Consider the following 13,096-nt stretch of genomic DNA (forward strand, 5'->3'; position numbering starts at 1 on the left):
GGTGCCCTCTTCTGTGTACATAATAAATAAATAAATCAAGGAAGAAACAAAAAAAAAAAAATCCATAGGAAAGAAAATCAAAACCAACAGGCAAATGACCGACAAGGCAAAGAAAACTGCCCCAAACAAACAAAAGGTCCGCAAAACTGCCACCGAGTTCGTTTCGTGTCGGCCACCTTCTCAAGGGAAGAAAACTGCGCACCTACAAACCCGGACACAGGCGGCCAGGAAGAGCGCGCATGCTCGGTCTGCCTCTTCCGCCCACGTGACCGGCACGGCTCGGCTTCCCAACATGGCGGCGCCCAGCGGCCCGAGCTGCACGTGAGGAAGAGCAAGCAAGCAAGCCCGCGTCCGAGAGTAGCGTGTGTGCGCCGCTTTCCCCCGCGTCGAGCCCGCGGATCCCTTCCTGCCTCCCTGAGGCCCTCGCGGGCCGCCGCCCCTCGGCCGACCATGAAGACAAAGCCGCTTTCCCACAAGACGGAGAACACCTACCGGGTGAGCGCGGGAGTTCGGGCCGGGAGCCCGCGGGCCCTCCTGCCTCTGCCTGACGGGCTGATCGCGTCAGTCCTGGGTGGGCCTGCAGAGTCGGGGCGAAGCTGGGCCCACTCGCCCCGGGCTCTGGCGAAGGTGGGAGACTATGCTGCTGTAGTGAACATGAGTTCCCGGGGAAGTTAGGAAGTGTGAACAGCAGATTTCGCCTTTCCACGGTGAGATCTGGTCTGTCTGGGGGATTCCCTTCCGTTCAGGGTCAAATGTATTGCCCCGGGAGATTTCGTGCAAACTCGTCTCCCCCCCCCCTTGTAACTTTAAAGACTGAACTGAGGGGCGTGGAGCGGGCGGGCAAGCGGTGAGTGACTTCCAGCTAGCTAGCTACTGTAATACTTTCTAGTCTTTCCAGATCCTCTTGTAACTGAGTCCGCCTGCGTTTTAAAGAACACACTTGTTGCCATGATTTAGGGAGATCCCTGTGCTTTTGGTCCCGTATGGAATCTGAAAGACTAAGCAGGTCTACTTGTCAGCGATCATCCAGCTTCCTCAGTCAGTATGGAAATTGTATTTGAAATCCATAGCTTAGGAGGTAGAATTGGTATAGTGCTCTGGCGTGCAAGAAACCCTAGGCTGGCTCTCAGCACACCTACACCCCATCAAAAACAAACAAACAAACAAATAAAGGTGTGGTGGCTAGTGGCTAGTTGTCCCAGAACTGGGGATGTAGAGGCAGGAGTATCTGAAGTTAAATTTAAGGGTCACCCTTGGCTACATAGTTCTAGGCCAACCTGGGATGCATAAGTCAAAAAAAAAAAAAAAAGACAAAAACAAGTAATACGGAAATATAGCAGTATTTATTATTGTCAAATACTAACACAGTGCATTTGTTCAGAGTTCTTACATTTACCTTCTGTGTTTCGTCAGTGATAGCGAAGGGCACTGATATTTGTGGTGACAGCTAGCTCATAGAAAGCCTACTGAAGCTCTGAACATTCTACCTTCAGAGTCTGATGTGATTATGGTTTAGTGTACTCCAGTCGATATCAAGATATGATAAGCATGAATGCTAATGTGTCTTAAATGTGCTTTTCTTTGCAGTTTCTTACATTTGCTGAAAGACTGGGCAATGTGAACATCGATATTATTCACCGTATCGATAGAACTGCAAGCTATGATGAGGTAAGAGGATGTGATATTAGCAACTCTCATACTGTTTTACTAATATAAGTAAGTTGTTTTTCAAGACATTTTAAATGTATACATGCAGGGATTTAGACCTGTGTTATCTAGTAAAGAAAGCACACATAGCAAATACATTTTTGTTTGTTTTTTTCGAGACAGGGTTTCTCTGTGTAACTGTCCTGGATCTCGCTCTGTAGACCAGGCTGGCCTCGAATTCCCAGAGATCCGCATGGCTCTGCCTCCCAAGTGCTGGGATTAAAGGCGTGTGCCACCACTGCCCAGTACAAATACATTTTTAATTCACTTTAAAAAGTCCTCAATAGCTGTGTGTAGCTAGCATACTGGAGAAGTGCCATACCGTGGGTGGGACATTTCCATCCATGCTACAAGTTCAGTTGGGTGATGCAGTGTTAAACAAGCTTGACTTGATTTGGAAACTCTTTTCTCATGTATACTGCAAGCGGGTCTACAGTCCTGTAATTTTTTTTTTCCAGCTCTGATTTCAAAGTGATTTTAATGAAGTCAGTTTCTTAGGGTTTAGTTTCTTCCTCTTTAAAAGGAAATTTTGCTAGGCTGCACGATTTTCCTGTTTTAAGCACATTCCTCACTCTCGTTCTTCTGTGAAGAATTGTCTTCCTTTGTGCTGCATGCTTCTGCTAGCCTTTGAAGGTCTTGTGATGTAGACACCTTTAACTGGGGTTTTAACCTCAGGTCGTCTTCATCTGTTACAAATCAGATTCCGTCCTGACTCTTGGCGTGCATTGTTTCCTAGCACTTTAGTGTGTTAAGTGGTATCGTGTAGATCAGCATCAAATGCTTTGAGAACTCACAGTGAAGGGAGCCCTTACTCAACTCTTTGAGGGGATCAGAAAGGATGTCAAAAGAGGATCTGTATACGATGGTACCGGAATTGAGTTTTGCTGTTTGTGCAGGTTTTAGTGTGGCAAGAGGACAAGAATGGCTCTTCCAAGCCTAGGGAAAAGTCTACACAAAGCAGCAGAAGCTAGGACATTCATGTCACCTTTAAGATACTACAGAACTGTCGGTCGTACAGATGTGCTTAGGGTGCATGTGTGTGTGGTGACTGGAATGGGAGAGGAGGGTGGCTGGAGAGATGGGAAAGATCATAAAGAGTTTCATGTGCCAAGCAAGTTTGGATTTTATCCTGGAGCTAGAGGATGTTCTTCCAAAATCGTAAACAGAGGAGTAAGTGACATGATCAGGCTTAAGATTTTGGGCCTGCCTGTCTAAACCAGCTGTGAAGATCTGATGGTCGTCTAAATGAGAAATGATTATGGTAGTGGCACCTAAAACAGAAGAAAAGTTTCAGGGATAGTAGAGTGGATAGGAACTGGGACCTACTGGGTATGTGTTGAGAAAGGGAATGGGGTTAAGGTTTTTTGGTTACAATTGCAGGACGGTTGGAGATACCACTCAGCAATATAGATTTGTGAAGGGTTGTGTGTGGTGGCACATACTTGTGATTCCAGCAGAGGCTGAGGCAGGAAGATTGCCAATTTTAGGCCAGCCTGGACTACATAGTAAGACCCTGCTATTCACATGCGCACGCTCTTGCTCAATCGCTCTCCCCCCCCCTCCCCCTCTCTCTCTCTCTCTCTCTCTCTATATATATATATATATATATAGATAGATAGATAGATAGATCATATATGGTTTAGACAGGCAGGCCCAAAATCTTAAGCCTGATCTCATATATATATATATATATATACACACACACACACACACACACACACACACACACACACACACACACATTATACATTAAATGCTAATGAGAGAGAGAGCACAATTCTTAGAGGAAGATAATTAGCTGCACTGGAAACTTTCTAAATTTGCTGTGTAGTACCTGTGACCATGAAAATTATACTGGCCATAGGATATTTGGGAGAAAAGGACAGTACCAGAAAGCATACTGAATCCTAACTACTAGACCGTCAGGGGAAACATTAAAAGACATTTGACTAGCAGGGTGTGTTGTTATGTCTTTAATCCCAGCACTTGGGAAACAGAGGCAGGTGGATCTCTGAGATGGAGGCCAGTATGGTTTACATATCTTGCTTCAGACCAGTTATGCTACATAGTAAGACCCTGTCTTAAAAAATGTGTGGATCTAGAGCATAGGTGAATGCAGAGATAGATTATACTCTTGGGTTCAGCAGGTGGTTTTAGTAGAAGCTACAGGAGAGGTCAAAAGTACCAAGCAGTAAAATGTTAAAGATGAGCATGTACAATACACTCATGTCATGTACACTCAAATTACATGAGTGTGTATTGACATCTAATTTCTCTTAGAAAAATTCTTAGACTGAATGGTCCAAAATGACCTTAGTTATGCACATAGCAGTTGGGTCTTGTTGGTCTCTATTATCGTTGTCTTAGTGAGATTTCTATTGCTATGGTAAAGACCATGACCAGAAGCAACTTGGGAAGGAAAAGATTTATTTCAGCTTACCATTTATAGTCCATCAAGTAAGGAAATCAGGGCAGGAACTCAAGGCAGGAGCCTGGAGACACAAACTGAAGCAAACACCATGGAGGGGTGCTGCTTACTAGCTTGCTCTCCATGGCTTGCTCAGCTCGCTTTCTTATACCACGCAGGACCACCTACCCAGGGGTGGCATGGTCCCCAGTGAGCTGAGCCCTTTCACATCAATCATAAATCAAGAAAATGCCCCACAAACTTTCCTCCAAGGCAGATCTAGTAGGAGCATTTTCTCAATTGAGGTTCCTTTTTTCAAAATGACTCTAGCTTATGTCAAGTTGACACAGAATTAACCAGGACACAGCTAGACTGGCCTTCTTTCCATCATGTAAGAATCTTTCTAAGACAGTGATAACAGGAAGGGCACCCCCTCATAAAGCCTTGTTGTGGGTGTGGCAGAGTCATTTCCATCGTATGTCTGTTGTTCATAGAGGGACTCATTAAACTCTCTACGTCCAACTTGCTTTATCCAGCAACTCAGGTAGTAATTTTTAAACCAGCCATTCCAACACAGTACAATCAAAAGATACACTAATTTGATACATGCTAAAGAATGACAGTAGGAAAATATTAAAAAGTGGTCTTTACTTTCTGTAATTAAACCATTATGTTTTACTTGTCCAAAGTGCAAGATAATATATACTGTATTAAACTAATAGGTATAGCTATTTGTAAAAGTTTCTTTAGAACTTTTTTTGCTTTTCATAAGAAGAATAAGATACCAACCAGTATGTACTTTACATGTGCTTTTTTACACTGGGATGTGCCATCAATATCCTTCTACTTAATGATGATAAAATTATTTTGAGTTTTGTTTTGTTACTGGGAATTGACCCCAGGACCTCACGCATGCTAGATGTGCTGTCTACCACTGATTTATATACCCATCCCCTAATATTTTTTGGGGGGTGGTTTGAGACAGGGTTTTTCTTAGCCCTAGCTGTCCTGGAACTCTAACCTTGAAATCAGAGCTCATCTTGTCTCTGCTTCCTGAGTGCTGGGATTAAAGATGTGCACCACCATAGCCCAGCTCCTAATAGAATTTTTAATAGCCACATAGTACACTCAGTGTGTATAGACCATACGTTACTACGACTGTTGCCTTACTGTTGAGTTTTTAGGCTGTTTTGATCCCTCTCATAATAAAGCTGCATAAACACCTTTATGTGTGTAAATTTTACAAGCTATAGCTTAAAAGTAGAAATGGTGTGTGTAAGAGAATATTTACTTTTATGTCTTTATAAAGTCTAGATTCCCTCCCCACAGGGTTTTAGCAGTCCGTACGTCTAAAACAGAATGAGAGAACCGTGAGAGGCCACACATTTCTGTGTAGGCAGCTTTTCCTATGATTATTACATGGGCTTAAGACAGTCCCTTGCTGCATCCAAAGCAGCAAGCATTGTTGTAATTCATTTGTGGCTGTTACATTTCAAAACACAAAGAGGAGATTTTAACCCCTTAGTCCTTGTCTTGAGGTGCCGGGGTGTGGTTTGTACTCAAGCTTGCTCGGTGGTCTTGGAGTTGCTTCACTAATGGGCTCCCTTGTTATTGCAGGAGGTTGAAACCTACTTCTTCGAGGCTCTGCTGAAGTGGAGAGAACTGAACCTTACAGAGCACTTCGGTATTTTTAATTTGTTTGTATTTTCTTCTCATGGCCATAATTGGCACATTTTATGTTTGCAACAACTAATGATGTAATGGAGAAACAGAATGTAATCCTTTTTGCTTTCTTTCTTCTTTTGCTAATCCAGGGAAATTTTACAAAGAAGTCATTGACAAATGCCAGTCTTTTAACCAGTTGGTCTATCATCAAAACGAAATAGTTCAGAGCTTGAAGACTCACCTGCAAATTAGGAACAGTTTTGCCTACCAACCTCTTTTGGAGTAAGTCACATCTCAAATGAAGGCTTGATGGTGTTTATCTGAGTTTTAAGAAAGGTCATTTTTCATCACTGGCTTTAAGTAGTGTTTATGATTTAGAAACAAGATGAATCTGCCTTCCCTGTTAGTTTACTGTATCAGAAAAAGATGTGTTGCCGTAAAGCAGGGTAACACCTGCTCTGTAATCTGTATATCACACACGTGGCCACTGCAGAGCTGTGTGCTTCTTTGACACTAGGGATGGGCGCCCCGAGTTCTGCAGTAACTATTTTGAATTGATTTCTCTACTCATTGGTTAAGATTTGAAGAATCTTGTATCTCCTAAGATTTGAGCTGCTGGGCAGTGGTGGCACACGCCTTTAATCCCAGCACTTGGGAGGCAGAGACAGGCAGATCTCTGTGAGTTCTAGACACACTGAGAAACCCTGTCTCAAAAAGCCAAAAAATAAAAAGAAAGAAATGAAAAAAGATTTGAGCTGTGAATGGTGGTACACTCCATAATCCTTGCACTCAGGAGGTAGACGCAGGTAGATCTTGTCCAGCCTGGGCTACATAGCAAGACAAGATCTTGTCTCAAAAACTAAAACAGCAACAACAGAGATGACTTAGAACTAAACTGACTTCGTTTAGTTCACGAAACAGTCACAGGTTATCTATATCATTAAACGGCCTTTTTTTTTTTTTCTTTTTTAAATTGGTCGCCTTTTTTCAATCCAGTTTAGTAGTGCAGTTGGCACGAGATCTGCAGACTGATTTCTATCCACACTTTGAAGACTTCTTCCTGACAGTCACCTCCATCCTGGAGACTCAGGACACAGAGCTGTTAGAATGGGCTTTCACCTCGCTGTCGTATCTTTACAAGTACCTGTGGAGACTGATGGTGAAGGACATGGCCAAGATCTACAGGTGATCCTTCCCCTGTAGTATGTTTGATTGCCTTCTTCCTTTGCCCTGACCTCTCCCTGACTCCAGAATACCTTCCCGGTCCAGTGCTAATTATTTCCTTGTTCAGAGTTGATTTGCCAGTCACTGATCTAATGTTAGTCTGCAGGCTGCTGTGTATATCATACCTACTTACTTTCCTCATCAACTCTGAAAATGACTCCCACCCATCCAAGCTTGACTCGGAATTCATCATACTAGCAACCCCTGCCCCTATGTAGCCATGATAGCTTTAAATTCTGTACCTCTTTGGCTGTGTTTTGTTCCATTTCTTCGCTTAGATCACACAGGCTTTATTATAGTTCTTTGTAATATAATCCTGTCCTCTGCAAAGCCCTGAACTGTGTGAGAACCCTGTCGCCTTTTTGCACAGCTAAAAGAGATAACCATTTTTAAATACATGGAGTTGTGGAGGGAGAATAAATTCCTTGGTAGCTTTTTGTCTAAAGAAAAGAAAAGATTCCTCTCTGTTTAAATCTGTCAGACTTAATAGAACTCGCCTTTTGGTTTTCTGATTATTTCTACTGTAATTAGCGTGGGATCAAAGATCAGTTCTGTGCATCCCAGTAGAAGGTGTGGATGTGGAGGAGAGTGAAGCCAGCATTCTTCCTGTCTTGGCTCCTTAGAGGCACCTTTGATCTAGTTATTCAGGATTCCAGATCTTTTCTGTCATTCATACAGCTCAGTGAACTTGTAGTGACTGCTGTTTGCTGTTAAATTAATTGGGATAGTTACAAATAAAATAGATAGCAGTCCTTTTTCTATGTTTATATTAGAATGTTTATAGTAGGTTTCCTGGGTGCACACTGGCATGTGTAAGGGCGAGCGTAATTAGGTAACAGCCAAGGAACAGTAGGAAAAGGACAGATCACAGAGGGTCTTGGATCACTGGAAGGTCTTCAGCTCCATTGCAGGAACTCCTGAAATATCTTCTGGGTCCACCCTTTGCCCTTTCTCTCTGATACTTGCCTCTTTTATGCCTCGATGCCCCAACTTTCCATTATTGACTAGTTTTTCTTTCTTTTTTTCCAGAGCTGAGGACTGAACCCAGGGTCTTGTGCTTGCTAGGCAAGCGCTCTACCACTGAGCTATATTTCAACTAGATCATTAGCCTCTTTTTTCTTCCTTTATCCTGTATGTTGCATCAAATTAATCTACTAAATATGATATCCAGCCACTATTGATTTGCACCTGCTGTTAGTAAGGAGCTGTCAGATACTAGGTACATGGTGAAAATAGGCTAGCCGTATTTGGTGTTTTTCCATCATTAGGCAAGCTAACCTTGTGGTTACATAACTAGTTATAGCTGTTGAACAGTTATAACAATGAGCAGACTGTTTAGCCTTTCCCTCAGCTCACTATCTAAATAATGGCGGGAATAAGAGTATCCAGCTTATAGAGCTATGCTGGTTAAATGAAGTAATGCAGAGGAAGTACTTGCAGAAGTGTAAACTAGTGCCCAGGTTCCTCTGCTTGGAGCTCAGAGTGCACGTTTACCAGGGCAGCTTTACCCATTGCTCCCCTCTAGCCATATCACCACTCTCTTTGAGATGTACGTCTTGCCTCCTTATTATTTCCTGAGTGTGTTATTTATTTCTACTTACCCCATCTTTGCTCTTCCTAATAAAAAGCTCTACGTTTCACACCCAAATTCATACCACCTTTCCGAACTCACTGTGAGTTTCACTGTTTGATGAAGTTTTTCCTTGAAGGCCAACACCACTGGCCTCCACTGCTGTCTGTGGTCTCAGCCTCTGTGTGACGTTTGGCTGTCTCTGTGATCATCTGCCTCGTAGCACTGGTGACCACGTTGCTGACATGTAGCACATCTGTACTACACTGATACTGTTAACTGAACTGCCCTGTTTCCTCTCTTTTACAGCATGTACAGTACCCTCTTGGCTCATAAAAAACTACACATAAGAAATTTTGCTGCCGAAAGTTTTACTTTTTTGATGAGAAAGGTTAGTCTGATATTTTAGTGCTTATTGGTAGTAAATTGTCAAGACTCTGATGGCCAGGATAGATGTCTTTGTTAGTGTGATTATGAAGTAACTTTTTAAAATCCATAAGCAGAAGCTTGTTACTGTTTTCACCTCATGTCACCCTAAGGTTTAGTCTCTGTTCACTAATCAGTGAGCTGTAATTTGAGTCATTCTGTTACTTACGTTTTTACAGCTTTCAGTGTACATAATATAATATAAAGTGCCCTTTGATTGAAAGTCACTGAGGGATTTCTGTAATTTCTTGCAAGGAAACAATAGCATAGTACCATTTATGTTTGTCTGAATTTTTCCTGGTGAATTTTAGGTTTTGGTAATAAAATAAAACGTTGCTATTAAGTTTCTTTTGTGCTATAAAATTTAAATACTTGACTCAATTTAAAAGATAGCATGTTGCCTTAGGTTGTTTTTCTTAGCACGTGCCTTCCTATCATACCAATGAATTCATCACCTCCCGTGACAATTACAAGGACAAGTACATGATTCCAGTAGTTTGAAATCAGTACACATGTCTGTTCCTTTCAGAAATGTTCAGAGTCTATTTAAATATGAATATATGAAATAGAAAGTATAGTTTCTTATTTAGACATACTTGTAAATGCAATTTTCCATTTCTCATTTTAGGTCTCTGATAAAAATGCACTTTTCAATTTAATGTTTCTTGATCTCAATGAACATCCAGAAAAAGTGGAAGGAGTTGGACAGTTGCTCTTTGAAATGTGCAAAGGAGTCAGAAATATGTTTCATTCCTGTGCGGGCCAGGTAAAGAGTGGGGGAGACACTTGAGTCTGTGCAGAAGGGTTAAACAGAGGGAATAAAGGAAATGGTGGGGGGCGGGTAGAAGTCCTAGAATACATAGGAAGCACACACTGGGCAGTGTCAGGGCTAAGAATGTGCTTCTGAACGTGGACTTCGGGTACTTTGACCTACAAAATCACATTGGTCTTCTTGGCCCTGAGTACTTGGAGGCTGTAACATTAATTGATGGTCATGGATAGAGGGGGAGACACTGTTCTATGATAAATTCCACATCCTAAGGCTAGGCAGTGTGGTTTATACTCACTTGTAATCCCAGCATCCAGGATGTTGAGGCAGATGGATCGTAAATTTACACACAACCTGGGCCACAGAGTTAACAGTCAGAGCTGCCATATCCTCAATTATTCCATGCTAAGTTTTTAATAAAATCAGTGATAAGCCACAGATTAAGACTTTCTTTTAAAAATTGCTATCCAAAACTTTACATTGCTTTCTCTTGCATTCCCACAGGCACTGAAGCTCATTTTGCAAAAACTGGGACCTGTAACTGAAACAGAAACTCAACTGCCATGGACTTTAGTTGGGGAAACCCTGAAAAACATGGCCAAATCCACTGTCGGCTATATCTATAAGGAACATTTTGGTGTATTTTTTGACTGTTTGCAAGTAAGTTCTAATTTTTAGGAATGGGTATGTAACAGGACAGTCTGCATACCCTTTGTTGTTGCTCTGAGCTGAGCTGAGCACTGTTGGAGATTGTATTTTATCATCATTTCCTCATTTGAATATCTACACATTGATCGTGTGTGTGTGTGTGTGTGTGTGTGTGTGTGTGTGTGTGTGTGTGTGATGCAGTGGAGCATAGTGGCTGAAAGAATTGCCAGATTTCCTGTTTGCATCTTGGTACAAGTGTGATTTGGAGAAGTTATGTAGAGCGCCTGTTGCTCAGTATTTTCATATGGTAAAATGGGGCTGATGTTACCTATGTCCAGGTCGCTGTGAGGGTGTTGAGTAAAGACTTCCAAAGAACGAAGACAGAGTACTCAGTAAATACTGGCTGCCACTGTCTAGTGGTGTCCAAAATAGGCACCCTTCTTTAGAAAGCAGGACATCCCATTATTGCATGAGCACATGGGTTTGGTGTTTTGTAGTTACTTACTCTCTCAAATTTTTGATTTGAAGGAATCACTCCTGGAGCTACACAGCAAAGGGACGAAAACAAACTGCCGTGAAAACTCTGAACAGATCAGTCGGCTGCTGGAAACATTGCTGATCCTCGTGAAACACGGAAGTGGGTCAAAAATAACAAAGCCTGCTGACGTCTGTAGGGTGAGTTTCCAAGTCTGATGTGCTTAAGGGTTTGTTAAAGGTTGTGCACTCCCCTGGCATGTGCAAAGGACTGATGGTCCCCAGCACTGGAGAGTGGGGCCGGATGTAGATTGCTATATGTGCCTTGTTTTTTCTTTCATTATTACAGGTATTGTCTGAAGCATTACAGACAGCCAATCTTTCCACATCTTGCCGGAAGACCCTCTTGGATGTGGTTTCTGCTTTGCTCCTAGCTGAAAATGTTTCCTTGCCAGAGACTCTCATCAAAGAAACCATAGACAAAGTAATTTGCTTCACCAGATGTTACTTGTGTAGTTAATAATGTGTTTAGCATTGAGTATACCGCTGAGAAATAGAGATGAAGCATGGCAAAGGCTCTGCCCCCAAGGGATTGAGCTTGTTAGGGAGATGGGAGCTGCATGCCATCATGGAAACAAGCAGCTCAATCTCAAGGCAAACATGAGTGAACGTGTGTAGTTTGCTGTGCAGTGGGCGTGTGCTGCATATTCCAGGGTAGCTATGATGCCTCCCATTCTGTCTGGATAAGGGAGCCTGGGAGTGGGTAGTTACAATATGGTGAACTCATAGCTTAGAGATGTCTCTTGAATTATAACTGTTAATTCTACTTACTGGGGGAACAGAGGAAGCTTTTCAAAGGACATAGACTTGGAGTAGTCTTTAAAGGTTTCTTAACAGTTTGCCAACGGGGAAAAAACACCTGACAAAGGAACTTTAGTGACTGACTTGTGTTCATCATGCGTGTAGTCTGGGCACACAGGTACTGGAGAAAGTGTGACACCATAGCAGTAGAGCTCTCTTGGCTTTGAAAAGTTAGGCTCTATCCTGCAAGTAGGGAAGGCCCCAGGAGAATGCTAAGCAGGGTCATATCTGCTGTTTGCATTTCGTGGGTTTCCAAAGTATGTTGAAATGGGACTGAAAAGAAAAAACTGAGCTTTTGTGGCCCCTGCTGCTTTTCCTGTTGTGATTGTCTGTACCTGGGCAGAGCCAAGCAGCCTTTAGGGCCTGCAGTAGTCACTGAGATACTGTACTCTGCATCTATGTTCCTTCAGAGCAGGTTAAGCCTTTGGATGGAATGCTGCTGATTGGCGTGTGGTGTGCCTGCCATCCCTGATTGCAGTTACATTGGGGGTGAGGGGAGAACTGCTGTATACGTTTGTAAATACTTTTGATCTTTGCTTCACAGATATTTGAAAGCAAATTTGAGAGACGTTTGATTTTGGATTTTTCTGAAGTCATGTTTCCTATGAAGCAGTTTGAACAGGTAAGCAAGACATTCATTTTAGGGTACTTTTTAAGTATGTCATGATATAATCACTTTTGAGATTCTGTGACTTCTTTTTTGTTGTTGTTGTTGCTTTTTGAGAGAAACAGAATTAATGATTGCTGTTTAGCTAGTATAATTTTAAAGCAATTATATTCAATCATAGGTTATATGGGATACTTTATATGCTAAGTCATATAAAATGTCCAGGTTGGACTGTAATCCCAGCTCTTGGCGGGTCGAGGCAGGAAGACTTGACAGGGTGTTTAAGGCCTGTCCAGGCTGTTTAGACCCTGTCTCCAGCACCAGCAAAGCCCAAAATGAAGCCAGTGTGGGGCATGCTTATACTTCCAGCACTTCAGAGGCCGAGACAAGTGGATTACTGTGAGTTCAAGGTCTACAAGGATTGTGTAACAGGAGCCAAACTAGCCAGTGTTAGAGTGAGATTCTGTCTTAAATCTTATCTGGATGTCGTGGTATATACCTACGATCCCAACACTTGGAAAATGAAGACAGAAGGATCAGGAGACCTTGTATCAAAAAAGCTAAAAGTGTGTGTGTGTGTGTGTGTGTATGTACTCGCGTATGCATGCATGCATTCGTGTGCACACACGCCTTGGTTTGAGCCAGTCACACAAGGCTAAAAGACAAATCATTTGTTTTCCCATGTTACCAGCAGCAACCACAGAACACTAACCATGCCCTTATTCCCTGGTATTTACT

General features: G+C 42.4%; 1 protein-coding gene across 1 annotated transcript in view; it reads left to right on the plus strand.

Moving 5' to 3' along the window:
- Window positions 1-276: 276 nt before the first annotated feature.
- Window positions 277-13,096, plus strand: part of Utp20 (UTP20 small subunit processome component) — an 86,937-nt gene continuing 74,117 nt past the window's right edge. The window contains exons 1-11 of the mRNA XM_059245117.1: window positions 277-495; window positions 1,588-1,668; window positions 5,732-5,798; window positions 5,929-6,061; window positions 6,776-6,964; window positions 8,883-8,964; window positions 9,628-9,765; window positions 10,273-10,428; window positions 10,945-11,091; window positions 11,240-11,374; window positions 12,296-12,373. Of these exons, the coding sequence (XP_059101100.1) occupies window positions 451-495; window positions 1,588-1,668; window positions 5,732-5,798; window positions 5,929-6,061; window positions 6,776-6,964; window positions 8,883-8,964; window positions 9,628-9,765; window positions 10,273-10,428; window positions 10,945-11,091; window positions 11,240-11,374; window positions 12,296-12,373 (1,251 nt within the window). The 5' untranslated portion in view covers window positions 277-450. The remainder of the gene's footprint in view (window positions 496-1,587; window positions 1,669-5,731; window positions 5,799-5,928; window positions 6,062-6,775; window positions 6,965-8,882; window positions 8,965-9,627; window positions 9,766-10,272; window positions 10,429-10,944; window positions 11,092-11,239; window positions 11,375-12,295; window positions 12,374-13,096) is intronic.

This window comes from Peromyscus eremicus, chromosome 18 (assembly GCF_949786415.1).
Source record: "Peromyscus eremicus chromosome 18, PerEre_H2_v1, whole genome shotgun sequence".
NCBI lineage: Eukaryota > Metazoa > Chordata > Mammalia > Rodentia > Cricetidae > Peromyscus > Peromyscus eremicus.